Source organism: Astatotilapia calliptera, chromosome 14 (assembly GCF_964374335.1).
Source record: "Astatotilapia calliptera chromosome 14, fAstCal68.1, whole genome shotgun sequence".
Classification (NCBI taxonomy): Eukaryota; Metazoa; Chordata; class Actinopteri; order Cichliformes; family Cichlidae; genus Astatotilapia; species Astatotilapia calliptera.
In genome coordinates this window covers 22,708,614-22,730,675 of record NC_137435.1, presented here as the reverse complement: position 1 = coordinate 22,730,675, position 22,062 = coordinate 22,708,614, and the positions used below count along the sequence as shown (strand labels likewise).

Below are 22,062 nucleotides of genomic sequence, written 5' to 3'. Positions count from 1 at the left end.
CGTGCATTTATTTAAGCAGCCTGATCACTTGCTGTTCAGCAACACATTACTGCACACTGACACGAAAACCTTAAGACTAAGGATAGCAACCTGGATGCTGTCACATTGAAATTCTTTATTAATTTTGTTTATATGTTTTTATCGTGATATAAAGAAATGTGGTTGTGCTGCAACAGACAACCGCATTTACAGAGAGACATCTGTGTGTGTGTGTGTGTGTGTGTGTGTGTGTGTGTGTGTGTGTGTGTGTGTGTGTTGGGGGGGTGGTGGTTGGGGTGTTGCTCTTTATTTTTAATTCGATGATGCAAACAACAGGAAGACCTAAACCGGAAGGTGCTTCAGGCTAGCTGTTACCTGTCATCAAAACAGTGGTATGCGGTGACGATTCCGCCCACATCACCCACCACACATACACATAAGAAAAACACATTCCTCCACCATGTAACAATTTCACAACATAAATTGGACCAGTTTAAAGCACTATTTATGCTGCCTGTCTGCTTTCAAACACAGAGATCTTAAGCCTAACTAAATATCTACTATAATACCAAGAGTATTCACTGTTAGCTGACAATGCTGACAAGTGACAAACCATTCCCTTAGGAAAAGAAACAAGAAAACAAAATGAAAACACCTCACTATAAAAAAAAAACTGTATGACTGGAAAACTGTGCATAAGTAATCAAATTAATAATGCAATTAAAATTTAACTAACTATTAAGATGTTCCTATTAGCATTAAAATAATGTTCTTGGTTCATAGGTACAAAGATGAACTTCTCCAGTCCGCTAACTCTCCAAAAGGAACGAGGAACTGATTCAAAGAGACTTCTGTTTTCTCTCTGACCACGTTTGGATTTTGTAATATTTTAATGTAACTGGTTACTGGTTATAATGGCACATAATATCTTGCTTCACATATTGTTTGTGATAGAGATAATATCTAATTAAAAACAGTATTTGAAAAGAGGGACAAATAGCAGAAATACAGTCTGCAATGTCATACATTTCGTGTTTGTCTTTGTGTAGTTCTTTAAAAAAGATGAAAAATTAAAGTATAAAAACTCAGAACTACAAAAATCTAGTCTTTCATGTTAATTCAGTTTGAATAATATTACTATTGAATAGTCAAATGAAAGTCTGTTTAAATTAAATGTAACTTCCAGAATAAACATTAAAGAAAGTGTCTTATATAGTTAACACAGTCAAAGTTATGATTCAACTCAAAAATCCATGAAGGATGAAAGCAGTCTTAACAACAACCTCAAATATCGGGGTACGAAAAACACTTGACACTAGCAGAAACCCTCAAATTCAAACATGTAAAAGGTTTCATAACTACATATGTGGAAATAAGTAAGATATTACATGGAATTATTTACATGTTAACCGAAAAATAACTACTGTAAGTCATTCCATCTCAAATTGGGCAATTTGTAGAATCTTTTCTGCTTGATTGTCACTGATTTGAATAAAATTTTTATGATACAAAATTTGAGCAGCTATAATTATTGCAGTCAAAATTTTGTTTTATAACTAAAATACTTTTCAACATACATATTTTTGAAAAATGACTCGTGCACCTACTTAAATGGTATTTTTTTCATACATTGAAACTGCAGCAATGTTTGAACATGAAGGTTGATTCTGTTCATCTGGTTGTAGCGTTTTCAGCGAGAGAAACGTTTCATCACTCATCAAAGTGACTTCTTCAGTCTCACCTGACTGCACGTTTCCCCAACCTTATTGACAGTACATTTGCATAATGACTGAAACCAGCACCACTGAAGGAACAATGGGCTGGGAGGTCAGTTCCTGTTAGCAGAGACGGGTCTTCCAGCGGAATCTGCATGAATATTGAAGATACTTATATTGTCTAGACGGAGGAATAATCACACGTGGGGCATCGGCTTTTCACCGGAACAACACTTAGTTTTTATTATTGAACTCTCACGTGCACTCTGCAGCATAACAGAAAGCATCCTTTCAAAATAAAATCACAACAGATGACAACGAGGGCATACCTATTAACTAGCTCAACAGTTCCTTCATCATGATTATGCAAATTCTCATGACCACTGATCAACAGCTGAAGTCTGAAGAAGTCACTTTGATGAGTGACGAAACGTTTCTCCCACTGAAAACGCTACGTCCAGATGAACAGAATCAACCTTTGGAGATTTACTTACCTGGATGACTGAGAATGCATCAAGATCTCTGAACATAAATATCTAAAAGATGTTTAAAAATAAAAGCCAGTATATGTGTATACTGGTCTTTCTTACTATCAAAACAAATCAGAATCTATACTCTTGGACAAATATAAACATGTACTGGCTAAAAGAAAAAATTCTGTCAAAACAGATTTAGCTGAAATGTTTATGATATAAAGTTGGAATATATATAATGAATCTACATAAATTTTGGTTACAGATGAGCATATTTTTCATTTTCTCGACCTGGATCACTTTTCTATTCTGTTATACATATTCTGCTTATAACTGAGAATATATCTTAGTGTTAACCTGAATTAACTCTCTTCGGAATCACATGACTGCCAATCTTTTGTTTGAAATATGGAATTTATAAAGTGATTGGAGGATGGACATGCCATTCTGTACTGGTGCTGTCCTTTAAGAATATTGAAAGAAAACATTTGACTGACCCTCATCATACCTGCAGTTCTCTTTCTGCTGAAGTTACAGCTGTAAAAAAAAAAAAAAAAAAAAAAAAAAGGTATCCTTCTAATCAGTCACATTTGTTTACAGGTAAGAAATGTAAATCTTTCGAGGTGGTTTATGTTCCAGCCTCTTGGGTGCCCTACACTCTGCCTTTCTCTGCCCGAGTGTCCTCTCCTCGTCCAATCTCTAAAGTAGAGTCCAACTGTTCCCTGGACCCTCTCCAGTACCTCAACACTGATCAAACCCAGGCCACGGTAGGTAGAATGCTGCTGTGTCTGCTCTGTACTTATAACTGAGAACTAAATATGAATGTGTTTGTGGTGTGCAGGTCAAGCTGGCTGCAGGACACAAGTTTGACAGAGATGTTGAACTGCTGATTTATTACAAAGACGCCCACCAGCCCACCGCTGTGGTGGAGGCAGGACAGGCCTCTGCTGAGCGGAAATGAGATTTGCTGTTTTGAAATTTAAAAAAAAAAATCATTATCCGTCTTCTTTAACTCAGTAGTTAAAGATGTTGGAGTAAACAGCAAAAACAATTTTTGGTTATTTTTCTGTCCGTAATGTTTTTCAGGCTCTCTGATGGGTGATCCAGTGGTGATGGTGAGTCTGTACCCTGAGTTCTCCCAGTCTGTGATGTCTTCAGTGGCTTCATGTGGAGAGTTTGTGTTCTTAATGGATCGATCTGGAAGTATGAGTAATACTCGGATCCGCAGTGCCAAGGTATCTGTTCTTACAGTCATAAATTTTTTATAGTGTTCCTCTCACACAGTGGACTCACCATCTTTTCCCTGTTCTCTTAAGGATACTCTACTGCTCCTGTTGAAGAGCTTACCAATGGGATGCTATTTTAACATCTATGGTTTTGGGTCCAGATATGAACACATCTTCCCGTAAGGCTCAGATCTGTCAGCCCAACACAATTATTCCTTTCATGTTTTTGTGTCTTTTGTGTTACATGCGTGTGTATTGGTGTCTGTGTGATGGCAGTAAGAGTGTGGAGTACACTCAGCAGACCATGGAAGAGGCCCTGAAGAGCGTTGAGCAGATCCAGGCTAATCTTGGAGGAACAGCGATCCTGGAGCCCCTCAAACATATTTACACTCAGCCTTGCATTCCCAGTCAGCCTAGACAGGTAACACACACTGGCTTGGATCAGTTTCCTCAAGACTTCCTTGAAACTTAACCTTACTTACCGCTTGCCTAACTCTGACGTTAATAAAAGGATTGCGAGGACTGCACAGTGTCTCGTCTTCTGGTTTTACTATACTGGCAGTTAAGTTCTGTTTTTCTGACTATTTATCTTTTTTCTCTTGTTTTTTTCTTTTTGTTTTCGTCTCGCCTAACTGCTTCTTCTTTCCAGGCCTGGAAGTATTGTGATTCTTGCGTGCGTTTTCCTTTCCTTTCTCTCCTAATTCTTTTAAAGAGCCTCCTTCAGCTGTGTTAGCACTGAGGGGCTGCATTTCCCTTCCCAAGTGGGACATTTTGTTTTCTTAGGATTTCTCCATCTACAAGCACTGATTTGTCCGGCGCCTGGACATTTCTTTTCTAGCCACTGCTCGTCAGCAGTGAGTTTGGTGGGCTGATTCCCCATTGTCACAGAACTGCAGAGCCTTCTCTGGTACACTTGACTCGGGGGTGGTGGCTGACACGCCCTTCTACTCCGCGCGATTCACGGAGCGGTGTCAGTTTTATGAGGCGGAACTCAACCTTTCCCCTTTGTCACCAGTACGTGGGCTTTTGCAGGATACACAAAGATGGAAGTAGTTCAGCAGTTTATTTGTGCTGTAAAATCAACTTACTTCCAAAACACATATAGACATAGACATTCACTCGTTTTTATAATTTGTCACAAAGTACTTTCAGCTACTTCTGAAACCAGTCTAAATTTAGTTCCTTTCGGCGAACTCAACCTATTTCACGTGTTTATTTCTTTAGACCCTTGCGGCGGGTTAGACCTACTGCGTTCTTTATTTATACAAGCTTGTGTGTGTACAAAGGTAACAAACTTATTCCGGGAACTCAGAGCTGAGGTTCCTCTTCTCTAAGTCTGTTCTCAGAAAACAGGAAGCAGTTAGTTGCTAAATAAGTTTATCACACAAGAGTTTATGTGAAAAGTCATGTAGACATGTGGATTGCTTAGTGATCCATAAAATCCAGCATATTTCATGTAGCTGGATACACTATGTACAATTTTCCTTTGACAGAAACCTAACTCAGCTCTCAGAACAAGCTGTGTGTTTGTGGGTCTGATGTTATGTCCTTTTGTGCCAACTCTCCTCTCTAGCTGTTTGTCTTTACTGATGGAGAGGTGGGAAACACCAAAGAAGTGATAGATCTGGTGAAGAAGAACTCAGATTCCCACAGGTGAAACCACAAACCCACAACTATATCTACACAATACATGTCCTCTGTGTACTTAAAGAAAACTGTTGTATTGCAGGTGTTTCTCTTTTGGGATTGGGGAAGGGGCCAGTTCTGCTCTCATCAATGGGATGGCAAAGGAAGGAGGAGGTCATGCTCAGTTCATCACAGGGACTGACAGGATGCAAGCAAAAGTAAGACATGAAACACAATTAGAAGTCACATTAAAGATTGCAGCAGATACATATTTGTTATATGTATAGGATGTATATTTGGAGAGTTTTTCTTTATTTTTCAGGTGATGCAGTCGCTGCGATTTGCTTTGCAGCCGACTGTGGTCGACTTCTCAGTCACATGGGATTTACCAAAGGAAGTGTCTGTCACTGTCCTCTCTCCACCAATCACTGCACTTTTCCAGGGTCAAAGGTCACTGATTTATGCCCAGCTTACTGGACAGGTAAGAGCAGCATCTTCTCGTTTTGTTGTTTAGATATTTGATGATAGTAATTAACGTGACTTCTGACCCTGTGATGCTGTGTCAGAGCTCAGAGGCAGCAGAGGGCTGTGTGACGGTGAAGTACAGCCTGGCAGGTCATCCCTCTGAGAACCAGCTGCACTTCAGTTTCAGACCTGCAGAGGACACTGGGTAAAACAAAGTTTAATAACAACAGCACCCTTTTGGTTTGGTTTACTTTATTTAAGATGCACAAACATATTACTGTGCATATCTTTGATATTTTTATGACCTGGTTTTACCACATCCTTTTTTTCCATCTATACATCATTAGAAACAATGATGAATTACAGTGTATTTCTATGTTTGATATTCTGACAATAGGGTTTACTCATTTAATATTCCAGTTGCAGCCATGGCTGGACTGGGACAAAAAATCGGCCCGGGCATTTTGACTAGAGACAAGCCCACCAGGATAAAGATTGAAAATGTGATGTCATTCAGGGGTAAAACCGCAAAGGATTCTGGGAACTTGTGGCAAGAGGTACTAGCGCACGCAGGCTTTCAATTGAACTCAGTTACACAGCGATAAAAAGAAACCCAAAAAATGGCAAGAAGCTGTTGTATAATTAACTGCAATAGCCGGTCGCATGACAGCCACGGGAAGCCGATGGGTAAAGAGATTGTTTTTTGCTTTTTATCGGATTACGTCGTTGAAGAGAAATTTTTTAAGCCATGTTTCCGAAGTAAGAGCCGACGGATGGTCTGGATATACCAAATATAACGTCCCAGAACACTCCAGCTCACATGTTAGTCTGCTCCAAGCATTCCCACAAAGGTCAGAGTTTTGTAGTAGTTAATGCGTCATTTTTCTTAACATAATTGGTGATGTAGGTTACAAGCAAGTCTGGCGCTGAACAGAAATTGTCGCGCTATGCTCCTTTATTTATTGTGCATAAATAGTGAATTGTCCATCCATCTTCATCCATCTTCATCCGCTTTATCCGAGGCCGGGTCGCGGGGGCAGCAGCCTAAGCAAAGAGGCCCAGACCTCCCTCTCCCCAGCCACCTCCTCCAGCTTATCCGGGGGAATGCCAAGGCGTTCCCAGGCCAGCCGAGAGATATAATCTCTCCAGCGTGTCCTGGGTCTGCCCTGGGGCCTCCTCCCGGTGGGACATGCCTGGAACACCTCACCCAGGAGGCGCCCAGGGGGCATCCTTGTCAGATGCCCGAACCACCTCAGCTGGCTCCTTTCACACAATATTGCGTTTCGCTTCTGTTATTACCATGGTACATTGACAAAAACATATACTTTTATTCACAGGATAAAACAGTTGTTTTGTATCACTAATTGTCCGGTGCGATTACAACATACAATATTATTGTCACTGCTACATTTCTGTAATGCTACCAGAAATTATTTCCACTACTAATTAATTACCGTTGAGCTCAAAGGTTATATTAATAAACGGTTAACGAATGTGTATTTATGAAGACGATTTGTGAGACTGGTAAACTTACCTTTGTTCTTACGATGGTCCTTTCGTTCTACACGGTGCATTTCAAGGTCCTGTACCCATCCGTCGGTAAACTGTACCTGGGCTTGTTGCAGTGACCTGAAGTTACTAAACTTCATGAGTGTATGCGCTCACTCCAAGAACCGTATAATTATAAATCTGAGCGTGGTGAAAGTTGGGCAGCACGCTAACGTCTTTTGTCCATTCTGTGTGCTCGTAAGGGTCTGACCCTTTCACTCCTTTGATTTTTTCCTCGTATCTTTTCTTTGACTTTTCATCAAGTCTGTCTTTGTACGGACCGGCATTGTTCTCCTTTTGTTTTGTACATTCCTTTTTTGTGCGGCAAAGAAAAAACAAGAAGGTATTGGAACCGGAGAATGAACATTTTGCGGTGCTGCAAATGCTTGCATTTGATGCGGTACTTAGATTGTTTTGCCACGAGTTCCCGGCATGCAATGCGCGAAAATCACGTGATTGCTAAACAAGGGGGAGGGTGCATCCGGCCTCCTCGGCTGTAATTGGTCCAGCCCAGAGTCGATCATGACCAATTGGCCAATCCAACACCTTTCATTATATATACCCTTCCTAAAAAAAAAAACTAAAAATTAAAAAAAAATCCATTGGCCCATAAAAACAAAAAATCGCCAGCGGCCCACCGGGCAAATGCCCGGTATGCCCGATGGCCACTCCAGCTATGGTTGCAGCCATTATCTGCCCAAAACCAACTGGCTTCATTTCCTGTAGTTCAAATTTCATGATTCAGAAAACACGGGAATAAATGAAGCTGTTTTAACCAAAAATTTAAAGGGTAATTTAACTCTAACATCTAGAACCTTATTATTGCTGAGCTTGATGATGAGTGTCTAAAAAGTAAACATAAGAATGGGGACACGTCATTTCATTAAAATAAAAATGGTAACATTATACATTAAACAATTTCTACACTATACAGTAAACACTTTATAATATTTAAGAACTAAACTTGATTAACTAAAGTTCATGAATGCATGCATGCATTTCAATGTATGTATGTTTGTATCCTTGTATATATTGGATCACTCTACTGTCTTCAGATAAACTTGGTATGTTATCATTGTGATTCTTTACCAAAGTGGTGGATTAAACTTCACCTCTGTAGGACCCTGAAGAGGATGCAGTGGTATAGACAAAGTTACTGATAAGTTAATCTAGTAAAATGATAGACATTAGAACAGAAGATGTTTTTTTTTGTGTCATGTCTGCAGATTAACAGTCCACAGGTTGGGTGCTCGTACTCTGATTCACTCACTGGAGTTGGAGGAGAGAGAGAGTAGAGGACAGCAAGATGGAGAAGTGAAGAAAAAGTTGGTGCGGCTCAGTGTCCAATCAGGAGTGAGCAGTTCTTTCACTGCCTTCATTGCTGTCAACAAAGACAACAGCAGGGTGATCCAAGGACCTCTTGTGCGCAGAAATATTCCGACACCCAGTGAGTTTATTTTAAATCCCCAAACTAAAACTCTGTGAGCCACAGCTCTGAAGATAAAGATGGCTGAACTTCAATGAGGTGAATGTAATGACTGCTTTAATTGCAGAATAATAGAGTTAATTCTAAATCCTAAAAAACTTAACTTAAAAACAAAGTAGTTAGGTAGTAGTTGCTTGTTTTCCAAAGTGATCTCCAAAGATCAGAAACTAGCAAGAAGTAAAAACCTGAATGAAAGTACAACAAACAATTTTTGCATTTCTTCCTGTCCAATCCAGACCTCATACCCTCACTCTTTTTTTTTTTTTTTTTTTTTAATCTTAAAGTGACACTAAGATTTGGATCAGTATTGCATGGTCATCCTATAAGAAGAGGTAAGTACAAAGCAGAGTTATTGGCGTTGGAAGGTACGTGTGTGCATGGACGTTTGCTGCATCCCTGAGATTTAATGTATACCTGCAGCTGAGTGAATGAAAGCAGGGCAGTGATAATGTTAAGAGCAGAGAGACACGGCAGTATCCCCGTATTTTTAAAAAATAGCAATCAGAAGATTTTAGTTTTGAGTATGAAGAGTATTAGAGGAATTATACATTTGTTACTACAAAAGCAAAAACTAATTGTCACACACAACCTGAAGACAAAGGCGGATGAACATGAATAAAAGTACTTCAATGATAACTTGGAGCAGAACATTAGAACCAGTTTAGAGGTTCCTGAAGTCAGAATCCAAAAACATGCCAGTTAAAGCAAAATGTGGCTTGTTTTCTTCAAAGGGTTTGTTACAAAGAATCAAAAATACTGATAGGAAGAAACTAAACACAGAAGAACAATGAATAATTAAACAATCTGACAAATCAAGCATGGTGATCAAGCTTTGTAAATACTGCAGGGACCATGGAGGTAGGTGAGCAAGCATCCGGACTGACCACATGAAGATCCCATACATTTAATCAGTGTTTAAATCAATGACATGAAAAACGCCCTTTGAAAAAATTCTTATAAAAGATTTTAATCTCATTTTTTAACATCCTGGTTGGCTCCTGCAGGGCAATGTGTTCATTACCAGATATGTGTAAGTAAAAGCTGAATGTCAGTGTAACACACATCTGCACATCAGTGCATTTCTAAAAATAAATGTTTTCTGTTTTACTCTGTTTAACTTGAAAAATTTAAATATGAAATGCTCTATGGACAGCATCAGCAGTATTTGCTATCATAGTCATTGTATTGGGCTGTTTATAATGTCTGTACTTTATTTGTTCTTTTTCATTTACTATTATGAAATTGCTGACTCCATGTTTTTCATCTTGATTTCATGGTAGATGGAAAGAAAAACGGTTATCCGCGGCGTGGGAGTAAGTAAAGAGTGAATGACAGAACACCACACATCTGCGCAGTAAAATCACAATCCAGTAATTGTTTTTATTTCTTAATAAAAACCTGAAATCGTTCCCTGCATGACTGTAAGTACAAGCTGAATGGAAGTTTAAGACAAGCTATCTAAAGTTCTAAAATGAAATGTGGGATGGGTAACTGGTCAAAACAAGTTAAAGGATTTGAAATGTCTCATTTTTATCTACATTTTAATACAGAGTTCATCTTCCGTCCGTGATTCCACCTGTGTGAAAGTCATTTTCTTATTTAGTCATATTTTAAGTGTTAAATTGTTATGTCAAATTTAAGATTGTGTTAAAACTGTGATTTCAAATCTGAAACTTGTATTTTTATTTTATTTAACCAGGAATGTCCCGTTGAGATCAAAGACCTCTTTTTCAAGGGAGTCCTGGCCAAGAGGCAGCACATTTCCAAACAAATACATACGAACAAACAAAGTTAAACAATTACACAAAACAATTACACATTATTGAGGCAGTCTGTAGGCCTTTGAGTTTAGTTTTAAAAACATTTAAAGACAACAGTTCAGTCAATTTCCAGTCTTTCTGTAACAGGTTACCTGAAAAAGGCGCGCAGTGGACAAAGGCTTTCTTACCCAACTCTGTGCGGACAAGGGGAACAGACAGCAGCAGCTGATCATTTGAACGCAAGGAGTAAGAACCACTATTTGTCCTTGTGACCAAAGTACAAATATAAGGAGGCAGCAATCCTAGCATAGCTTTATAAATAAAAGTGTACCAATGCCCCTGTCTTCTAATGGCCAAAGAAGGCCATTTTACTCTTAAGTACAAGTCACAGTGATGGGTCAGATATCTACAGTTGGTAATAAACCTCAAGGAAGCATGATACATCGTGTCCAACATTAGAAGACATGAAGAAGAAGCGTTCATATACAGAATGTCACCATAATCTAACACAGATAAAAAGGTTGCAGTGACAAGACGTTTTTTTTTACTGCAAAAGAAAAGCACTGTTTATTACGGAAGAAAAAACGAAGTTTAAGTCTCAGTTTCTTTACAAGTCTCTCTATATGTGGTTTGTATTTCCAGCTGCCATGTCTTTGTGGGATTTAGAGAGGATTTAGATCATATGTGTACACGTGGGCCGTAGGAGGTGTTAATGTGTCACTTTATAGTTTGGAACTTTTCAGTTTTTTCTGTAGAAAAGAGTAAAAACTATGAAAGTCCCTTTAAGTCCAATTAATGACAAATTCTTCAGCAAATGTCTTGACCCAACTTTTAAACAATATTTGAACAAATTCAAATATAATATTTTAAATATACTGTTTTTATGTAAACATCATGGTGATGAATGCCTACCTTACAGTAAAATCTATGTTGGGTACGAAAAAAGCTGACTGTAAGCTCCAAAAAATATTTGTTCTATAAATATGGCTCATATAATACCCACAGAGGAAATTATATGATCCTCAGTATGTGTGTGCGTCATCTCAAATCTACTTGCTGTTTACATTCAGAAGCTATTGTTTGATAAAAACATTAATAATATCAACCTATTTGTGGTATACACATTGAAAAAAAATAAAGCTATCTTTTTTTTCTTTCCAGTTTTAGTCTTTCTTCAGTTTCTGTTTAAAACCCTTAATTTGCTGTGTGGAAGCCTTATGTACACTGTTTGTTACATTTTTGCTTTCCTCTGTCATGTAGAATTGTGTTTTCTTATCTATCACCATATTGAGGTCTGGTTTTTGTTTAATCTTTGATTTTCCAGTTGCGTTGCCCAAGCAACTACCCAGAGACCCTTTCATGCACTTAGTCTCCCTCCAGAAGGCGTCTGGTTCCTGGCTGCTTGATCCAGATCTGGCTACTGCACTGGGAAAGACCAGTGAGCAGGTGGAAAAGATCAAACCCAGAACGGTGGGCCGAATTTTGCTGACTAATTATTTTTGTCATAATTTTCATCAATAACCTTTGTGAGGGGAAAAACAAAACACAATAAAAACGAACGCAGGAAGACAAAAACTTGAAATGTATTAACAGTTTCACTGACGAATAAAAACGAGATGAAAATTTTCTAGAGAGACGAAATCCAATCAGAACTTAAGTTGTGTAGGAAGGTGAGACGAATTTGGAAGTGATAAAATCAGAAGGAATCTCCTTGTTAGATTAGTTAGACACCCACAATTTGATCTGCCACCGACAAGCAGGAGGAAACTCCCATGCTCCCTGTTTATCATCAAAACATGATAAAAGTTAAAAACTCGGAAGGAAAAGAAGACCTGGACAGGTTTTGCATGTCATATCAAAGAAAATAAGATGCTTTGTAAACCATTTGGAGCATCTCTTACCAGCAAAAACACATCAAAGCTTTACACTTTACATTAGATTTTAATCAGCTGAATAAACTACATCTACTATAATCTCATAATATTTAGCTGACCACATCTGAATTTAGATGGCTAAATTATAAATAAAAATAAATGTTTAGTAAAACAACTGACTAAAACTAAATCAACATTTTCTCTCAAAGTTAACACTGGCTGTCAATTTACGTAATAACACAAAATGATAATATGAGATTTAAAACAAAATTGATTGGATAATTTGATCAAAAAAACATAGGACGCAATTAAAAACATGGGAGTACAATATAACAAACATAACAAAAAGAAGTAAACTAAATGTAGCCCCTGCCTTGCTGCATGAAAACAAATCTGTAAATATTAGAGGATAAAATATTGGTTGTAATGACTCCTAACTATCCACGGAGCTGCACTGCAGAATGTTTTCTCATCAGTCAGAACTTCTACTGAACATTTCAGTGCCCTATTTTACTTTATGTTAGCAAAGTTGTAGAAAGTGAGATCATGATTTTAATGTGTTCATTTGATGAATTAGGCCAACAGTGAAGTGTGGGCCACCATTCTGGCTCTGGTCTGGCTTCATGCTTTCAAGGTGGATGCAAAGGATGAGTGGGAGTTTCTGGCTATGAAGGCTGCCTCATGGATCCATGCTCAAAATGGTAGAAACAATGATAATATCAAATCAAGTATTCTTTTAAACACTGTTTGAAACCACAAAAAAAATCAGCCCTCACCTTATTCATATAATAACTTACGTTTACATTTTAGCGCCATGTGTGTCAGAGTGTGTGGAATCTGGAAATGTCCTGTTGGGTTGCAGCATAAAGAAAGAAGATCTGGGACTCTAGGTTTTCTCGAAGTGGATTCACCTTCAGGATTGGCAAATCATGCCATATGGCTTTTAATTCATTATTGTGCTATTTACCCTACTGTAATTGTTATGTAATCAGAATCGTTTCAAAAAACAAGCAGTTATCATGGCAACTCATTTAAATTGTATGTTTTTATTCCTGTTTTCCATCACCATATGGTGATGTTGTTCATAATTTGTTACTTTTTACTTGTTTTTATACATTCCACTTCATGTTGTTCTTCTGAAAAAGGTTCTAATTCAAAATGCTTGTGTTACAGTCCCAAATCAAAGTTAACTTTTTATGCCTCTAGACAAAGTCCTAATTTTATCTTATAGTGGAGTGAATGTTTTATTTACAGGATTTGTCATAGTTTGTAATCAGGTTTATTTGTCTGCTTAATGTTTAGATAGAAATGCTATGAAATCTAATGCAACTCAATAAATATATATATATTTCTATAATCTGACAGACTACTAAATGTTTGGGAAAAATTGTGTATGCTGAATAATAAAAGGTATGCACATTAACATTTTAGCACTTAAGCCATATTGTATAGTACAGGCAATATACCCAATTGCCCAGGTCCTCATCTACAAGGAACTAGCACAGTCAGTCTGTGATTCATAGTGTAAACACTGTTACAAGAACAGGGACCTGCAGTAAAACTGTCCAGATAATCTTTCTGGCCCTGCAGGCCAAAAGCACAGAATCTTTTCAGTAAAGTTTTAATAAATGGAGCTAATGGATTGAGCTAATGTTTGCCATGTCCTAGGATAAAGTGTCACATAGTATTGGGTGGGTGCACAGTCACTATCTTACAAGAAGAAATACTGTGAAAAAAATTTTTATAGTAAAGTTTGAACATGTGCAATGTTTGCAGTGAAACTTTAGTTTTCAATAAACTACACACACACACACACACACACACACACACACACACACACACACACACACACACTCTCACACTATTTCTTTGCACATTCACATCTGCAGCAATGTTTGAACACGAATAGCTCAAAGACCATTAAAGATAATAGCCAGACATTTTCAATGTTCTTTCTTACAAGCCAAACGAGCCTCAATTGTGAGTTTGTGGTTTCTGCGTAGACTGTGTGGTTGTTGTATTTTTTTTTTTTTTATCTAACTTCAGCAATAAAGCCACTTTTGATTTTTACATCTTGTTTTCAAAGTGGCTTAACCTTCGGGGCTAGTCAACAGAAGCAGATCTAATTACACCATACTGCCTTCAATTCGCTGTTGTATTATATACCCTGTTATGAGTGCTATATAATCAGAATTTATTGGAATTTTCTTTTGAACAATTTCTACATCTGTGGGCCAACTAAATGTTTATAGGGGTATTTATGCTGATTAATGAAAGATATATACAGTAAAAATTTATTCTCTTTTTATTGCTTGTTGACTTTATTATATTTTTGATGTTGGTGTTCTGCATTGTTTACTGTTATTGTATTTTTATTTTTAGTATATATATTGATAAGTAAGAAAAGGAATCAGTGATGTTTCATCAGTGTACATGGGAGAAGTAGTTTCAATACCGTTGGCTGTCTAGTGGACTGACTATGCAAGACCACTAAGATCAGTGATATGCTCAGACTCAAGTTCATCATTCGTTAGTTTGCAAGACAGTCACTCAGATTGCAGACCTGACATTCTGATAGAGATTCAGCAAACATTATATAGAATTACTATGATGGGGCTTATGGTCACCCTCATATGGGTACCAGCGCATCATAGAGTTAAGGGAAATGATGGCAGACAGAACAGCAAAGGAAGCTACAAAGAGACCATTATGGATATGGAAATCAGTGTTAGTAGGACAGCAATCAAGAGTAGAATATGGCACAAAATAAAAGAAAGGTGGCAAAGGCAATGGGAGGAAGAGAGGTAAGGGAGATGGTTTTATAAAATACAAAGGGAAATAAAAAAAAAAAGAGAAGCACAGGGAGGAACAGGAGAGAGGAGACAACTACACACCAGTTGGTCGCGATGCACCATTTTGCTGTTTGCCAGCCGCCACTAAACAGTATAAAGAGGAAGAAAAAGAAAACGAAACCTGTCAGGATACACACGTCTGTTTTTACAGTCATTGGTCTGTCCATTGAAGTAAGCCTCTATTGCACATCATTCTTCACTAGCGGTCTCCAGCGCCACACTTTCATATCTCACAGGTTTATCTTAACCATTCCGTTCTTTTCTTTATGAGTTAGTTCATTCCTAATGTCACATCATCGGTTTTTATTTCCGGATTCATTATTGTCTTTTTTTAAAAATGTTTTCGGATCACAGTCAAAAACACACAGTATAACCTATGCAGTTTCACAAAACGGAACGACTGAAGTGTCACATATAATCGGGTGGGTGCACAGTCACTCTGTCACAAGAGCAAAGAGATGCCATTCATCGTCGGGACGAAGTCCTCTGACTTGAAGTTAGCAGAGGGTCGGAGAAGTCCCCGGTGCTGCCGCTTAACTAGTTTTCTGGTGGCGTTTTCCAACGTGTATAATAATCCGTGACAACATAATCCAGATGCTTCTGGTCGCAGAGTCGCCATATTAATGCAAATCTTTGTAGAAGCGAAGGCTCAATTTTAGTAGACGTGTGTCAAGTCATGAAAATTATGTTTAGACGATTTAAATGTTTAATGAGACGTCACGTTGGGAGTAAACAGCAGCACTGAGAGCGCACTCCGAGTTAAAATGGTGAGTCACATTGCAAATTTTCTGCAGCAGGAAATGTTTTCTTATTTCCAGCGGTGCTCTTTTTACTATGATATACTGGTTTTTTTTTTTATAGATTTTTAATTACCGTTTTATTATCATCACCTGATAAAATCTCTGACTGGATTGCGCTGTACGCGTGAGAAGCGTCACGTGACTAGTTAAACGCCCTTTCTATCGCGAGTGTTCGCGGACCCTCGTGCGGAAAGACTGACTTAAAAAAAAAGTTAACATGTATCATGAATGTAGTTATTATCTCCAACGAGGGTTTTAGATGTTTTTTCTTGTCCAGTTTGTGAAAAGAAAGCAGTGTTGTGTTGAACTTCGTATCTGTTCCTGGAGACACAGCAACGCACGACACAAACCAAACAAAAAGATGTCAAACTAAACGTAGGCTTGCCTCACAGCATGAAAGTAAACATCTGTATATCAGAAGATAAAACACAGTAACCACACACAGCAAAAATACTTTTCTCATCATCAGTTCTTGACAAAGTATTTCAGCACATTATTTTAGAGCATCACAGTTTGTGATTACATCAGGAACAGCATCCAGTGTAATAATCGGCCAAATCAAATATGCAGAGCTACACATCTTGGTGACACCTTGTGACAAGGAAGCAGCCAAAAATATTTAATACTACTGGTTGAAGAAAGTAAAATCATGTAGCGTGTTTTTTTTTTGAATTAGGCCAACAGTGACGTGTGGGCCACCATTCTGGCTCTGATCTGGCTTCCTGCTTTCAAGATGGATGCAAAGGACGAGTGGGAGCTTCTGGCTATGAAAGCTGTTTCATGGCTCCGTGCTCAGAATGGTAGTAACACGCTAATTAAAGAATAAAATGTTTTAAAAATAGTTTCATGCTACAGTCAACTTTTCTCCATCATTCATTATTTTAATATCTGTTTTCTGTTTTCAGCGCCGCGTGTGACAGAGTGTGTGGATGCTGGAAATGTCCTGTTGGGTTGCAGCGTGAGGAAAGAAGCTCTGGGCCTCTGAGGGGTTTCTTAAAGTGGCTTCAACTTCAGGGTGATCAGAAGCAGATCTGCGTACACCTTACTGCCTTTGATCCAGTGCTGTTTTATGTTACATACCCTGCTGCTGTTATGCAGTCAGAATTGTTATATATTCTTTTTCATGCTTAGTTCTTAGTGTTAAGAGGCATTTTGTATTTTGTGAATCACTCCCTGTAAACCGGTGTGGGGAACTCCAGGCCTCAAATGATTAGTTCATTACCAGGCCTCTGGAGAACTTCAAGACAAGTTGAGGATGTAATTTAGCCATTTAAATGAGCTGTGTTGGATCAAGGACACTTCCAAACCTTGCAGGAAACCGGGCCTTGAGGTCTGGAGTTCCCTACCCCAGCTGTAAACCAATGCACCTTTCGAGGTCCTCCTTCTTAGTTGCATTGAGGATTTTGTGCACGCTTCTTATGACAGAGAGGATAGAAGAGGCACAAAACTGTGCCCAGTCTGTGACATCAAACAAATTGGTTGTGAATCAAAACTCTTTATTCCTACTTTTCTAAGTAATCTTAAAATTTCAAGTAAACCTTTTCTGAGTAATCTGTTTCTCCCGTTGCAGTTGTGCTCACCAGTCAAAACACAACGTCTATACACCACTAAACATTCAACACTTCTATAGCAAAGTCCGTGAGCTGAACACATACAAGGTGCCTGAACATAACTAACAAATTATAATTTGTCACTCCAAGTTAACATGTTTGTTTTTTATTTTTAAAAAGCAAACTTTTTCAACCACCACTGGTTTATTATTCTTTTTGTTCAGTTTGTTCTTGTCTTAATGTGTCTACTCAGACAAAAACTGTGTGCATTTCTTTTCTTTGCTCGGTCACTGAACGCTAATGCAGAAAGCAGTGCAGGGTTGAGTCAAACCGATATCATCAGGTGCTGGAGGCAACCATCATGGTTTCATGTTTCATGACAAAGAAGGATACTGTTCAAAATTATACATGATGATGTGCTCCCAATAATATTTGGAAGACCTACACACATTTTTTTAAATACTGGATTCTTTGTGTGCAAACAGTTCTTGAAAGATCGATTGACGGGGGCCAGTCTCTTTCTGTCATGGTCCTGGGTCTGGTGACCCAGTGTTCATGTGTTTTCGAGTTTTGTTAATATTCTTTGATTTTGTGTCATTTGTGGTTTTGGTTCTCTTAATTGTTTTGTGCTCATGTTATAGTTTTTAGCCTTTAGGTTTTCATCCTTTGTGTCTTGCCTGTCTTTCACATTTCTTGTTTAGTTCCAGTTTGTTCTTGGTTTACTTATATTTTGGGGTTATCAAAAATGTTTTTTTGTAGGTTAATAAATATTAGGTTTATATTGTTGGATTGTCATTTATGCTTAGAAATATATAACCATATATTCTTAGAGGTGTATAACCGATTGTGTAGTGATAGGATGTGTGATCCTTAGTAGTCTGCAAAGACTGTGTGTGCATTCCAGAGTGCTCTGGCATATACACACACATCTTAAGGAGATGAGAGAGGTCGTACCTTCTCTTACTGTTTTATGGTATGGTAAACACATCTATGTCTGTTTAGGTGTAAGTGCCTTTTGTTTAGATGAACTGCTGGACTTCCACGCCCAGCAGATTTAGGGGAGTCATTCACGGGGTCAGATCTTGACCCACACACACACATGCACACCTACACGTATACACAGACTGGTACTCTTTGTTCCCATGTATGCCTATGTAAGATGTCATATGTTAATGAACTAATGCATATTCATGAGTTACTTCAATAAAGAGCAGTACTACGGGGGAGCTAACTGAGAGTGACTGGGGTTCGAGCGTCAGGAACAGCGCTCATCACAGTTCTCTCCCTCGTGCACGTGATTACCAAAGAACTTTGGTGACTTGTGTCTTGTTTTTGCTGGTGTAGTAGCATTGTCTCATTTCAGCAACAGGTCTGTGCTAGGCAAACCTATCAATAATTGCTTAATTTTTTGTTTTGTTTTTGTTCTTTATCTTTATAAGTAAGGCAGGAAGAAGTATAGGGCCATTTTCTATAAGGGTTTGTATCAGTCCAGCATGAACTGGAGTGGGCCTTTGGGACAGAGCAGGAGAAACAGCAGGAAACAATAAAAATTGATCTTTGGTTATCGCTTGCCAAACTGGATAAACTGACCATAAAACGCAACTTTCAAACTTTGCACATTGGACTGCTTTTGCCTGTGTACAAACTATCACCACAGTGCAGCAGTGGTTTGTTGATTTGAAATTATTGGATGTTTGGTTGGACAAACAGTGGACACTCTTGGTCTCATCAGTAAGTCATGTCCCAATGCTCCCCTTGTTTCCAGTGTTAAGCTTGTGTGTCTTTCTCCGCTTCTCCGTATTTGTTGTGCTTCCAGTTTGATTGCCCACTATACAGCTGAATTGACAGCGTCTGTTTAACATCATGTGGCAGTTCTGTTTGATATTGTGCTGATGTGGTTCTTTGAATATGTCGTCTTTGTGGATTGAAAAAAATTATGTCTATTTTGATAATAAATCAAAGATGAATAAACCTTCCTTGTTTAAACATGTGCCATGGTGTGTTGTCCTTTTGCTTGTGACTTCTTGTTAGTTTTTTACTAATAAAAAAGCCAGGAAGAGCATCCACTTTTCCTGTGCCCATGTTCTGATGATGTTTACTATCGCTTACAGTATAGAAATATGGTATCTAATCAGATTCTTACTCTGGATGGCATTACCTTGGCCTCCAGTAACGCTGTGAGGAACCTTGGAGTCATTTTTGACCAGGACATGTCCTTCAACGCACATATTAAACAAATATGTAAGACTGCTTTCTTCCATTTGCGCAACATCTCTAAAATTAGAAATATCCTGTCTCAGAGTGACGCTGAAAAACTAGTTCATGCATTTATTACTTCCAGGCTGGACTACTGTAATTCATTATTATCAGGATGTCCAAAAAACTCACTGAAAAGCCTTCAGCTAATCCAAAATGCTGCAGCAAGAGTCCTGACAGGGACTAGAAAGAGAGAGCATATTTCTCCTGTTTTGGCTTCCCTTCATTGGCTTCCTGTTAAATCCAGAATTGAATTCAAAATCCTGCTCCTCACATACAAGGTCTTAAATAATCAGGCCCCATCTTATCTTAATGACCTTGTAGTACCATATCACCCTATTAGAGCGCTCCGCTCTCGCTCTGCAGGCCTACTTGTTGTTCCTAGAGTATTTAAAAGTAGAATGGGAGGGAGAGCCTTCAGTTTTCAGGCCCCTCTTCTGTGGAACCAGCTTCCAGTTTGGATTCGGGAGACAGACACTATCTCTACTTTTAAGATTAGGCTTAAAACTTTCCTTTTTTCTAAAGCATATAGTTAGGGCTGGACCAGGTGACCCTGAATCCTCCCTTTGTTATGCTGCAATAGATGTAGGCTGCCGGGGGATTCCCATGATGCATTGAGTTTTTCCTTTCCAGTCACCTTTCTCACTCACTATGTATTAACAGACCTCTCTGCATTGAATCATATCTGTTATTAACCTCTGTCTCTCTTCCACAGCATGTCTTTATCCTGTCTACCTTCTCTCACCCCAACCGGTCGCAGCAGATGGCCGCCCCTCCCTGAGCCTGGTTCTGCCGGAGGTTTCTTCCTGTTAAAAGGGAGTTTTTCCTTCCCACTGTCGCCAAAGTGCTTGCTCATAGGGGGTCATATGATTGTTGGGTTTTTCTCTGTATCTATGAAGCGCCTTGAGGCGACTTTTGTTGTGATTTGGCGCTATATAAATAAAATTGAATTGAATTGAATTGAAGTATAAGTATAGACACTGCTGCTTCATTTTACTTAGCAAAACTTAAAAACAATTATTCTGATCTAGAAATTTGGTATTTAGATTGTGAGACACACGCCTGACTGGTATATCACAGGAAGGTGGTGTGTGTCTGTTTAAACACGGATGAGATCGGTCACAGGTAGGTGATTACATCAGGGGCTTCAGGTGGAAACCCAGAGAGGGACCCACCCAGGAGCACAGACCACAATAAAACACCGATAGCCAACAGGAGAGAGAGAAAGTGAGAAGACAAACCAGATGGTATCAGCCAGGGAAGACTATAGGTGACCATAAAAGTCTGATATTCATATTAGCATAGAGCAGCAGAGAGGGTTTTTCCTCATCGGTCAAAACAGTTGTGAAATCATTTCAAAGCTTTATTTGTGCTTCATTTCTAGACAGATCGTGATTCCTGTCTGCTCTGTTTCATTTAATTGTTGTTGATTTAATGAATTAGGCCAACAGTGAAGTGTGGGCCACCATTCTGGCTCTGATCTGGCTTCATGCTTTCAAGATGGAAGCAAAGGACGAGTGGGAGCTTCTGGCTATGAAGGCTGCCTCATGGCTCCGTGCTCAGAATGATCGTAGCAATGATAATAATAGATAAATGATTTAAAAAATGCTTTATGCTACAGTGTAGTTTTGTGTTGGACAAGTGAAAACATTTGCTTAGACTTTTTACTTTATTCAAAATTGTAATCATAGTTAATTAGCTTAATACTGAACAAGTTGCGTGACAAAAATACATTTACATCATCTTAAATAATTAAAAGCAACATGTAGAATGGGACATTTCAGAATCATATACAATACTATATACTTTTTATTGGATCATAATTATCCATTGATATGTATGCTCTAGATGATGATTTGTATGATGAGTTTAATAACTCTATACTCCTGATTAGCCAGTCCACCTCTGACTGTTTTAGCCATGGGCGATGTGTGACCTGAACAAATTCAGAAGCCAAACTAAACTAATCAAATTAAGTTTGATTACTTGCTTTTTTTTTTATGGAAACTAGGTCCATGTGTTACCTTATCCTGTGTAGGTAATGTCCTGTGTTAAGGTGTGACTATTGTGTTAAAGAAATCTCAGTTGAATGTCTGATTTACTCTTTAAACTACATGCAACTTAATAAAGTATCTTTTACTGCTTTTTTGCTTTGGTATAACTGAGGTGTAAACTTTCTCTAATAAAGACACTGATTAATTAATGAATAAGCAGTGATTGCACTTTTTCTACATTTCAAACTGAAATGGGTCAACAGTTAAAGTTTACATATTCACAAAACGCTATTCTGTTTCCTAAATGTTTCTCTTGTTCACAAGAGGATGCAATAATGCCATATATTATAAGCAAAGACTTTCACGTGAAGTACAATTATTTTTAGTGTAAGAGTGTGAGCGTGAGACCTTTCAGGACTTCAGAGCTATTGCAAAGTAAAAATGTAAACCACAGAAGG

The 22,062-nt window shown here is 38.3% G+C and overlaps 1 protein-coding gene and 1 long non-coding RNA gene across 2 annotated transcripts; both read left to right on the top strand.

Annotated features, from left to right (window-relative positions):
* Positions 1-2,167: 2,167 nt before the first annotated feature.
* On the top strand, positions 2,168-14,460 carry LOC113035721 (von Willebrand factor A domain-containing protein 5A-like). The gene is made up of 14 exons (XM_080288608.1): positions 2,168-2,934; positions 3,009-3,402; positions 3,484-3,572; positions 3,670-3,814; positions 4,967-5,046; positions 5,123-5,237; positions 5,342-5,500; positions 5,586-5,689; positions 8,259-8,479; positions 8,803-8,850; positions 9,799-10,524; positions 11,603-11,748; positions 12,730-12,853; positions 12,963-14,460. The coding sequence occupies exons 2-11, from the start codon at positions 3,262-3,264 to the stop codon at positions 9,837-9,839; spliced, it is 1,143 nt and encodes a 380-aa protein (XP_080144734.1). The 5' UTR covers positions 2,168-2,934; positions 3,009-3,261; the 3' UTR covers positions 9,840-10,524; positions 11,603-11,748; positions 12,730-12,853; positions 12,963-14,460.
* Positions 14,461-16,362: 1,902 nt separating this feature from the next.
* On the top strand, positions 16,363-18,663 carry LOC145419990 (uncharacterized). The gene is made up of 2 exons (XR_013901266.1): positions 16,363-16,604; positions 16,710-18,663. It is a non-coding gene; the product is annotated as an uncharacterized LOC145419990 (long non-coding RNA).
* Positions 18,664-22,062: the final 3,399 nt, after the last annotated feature.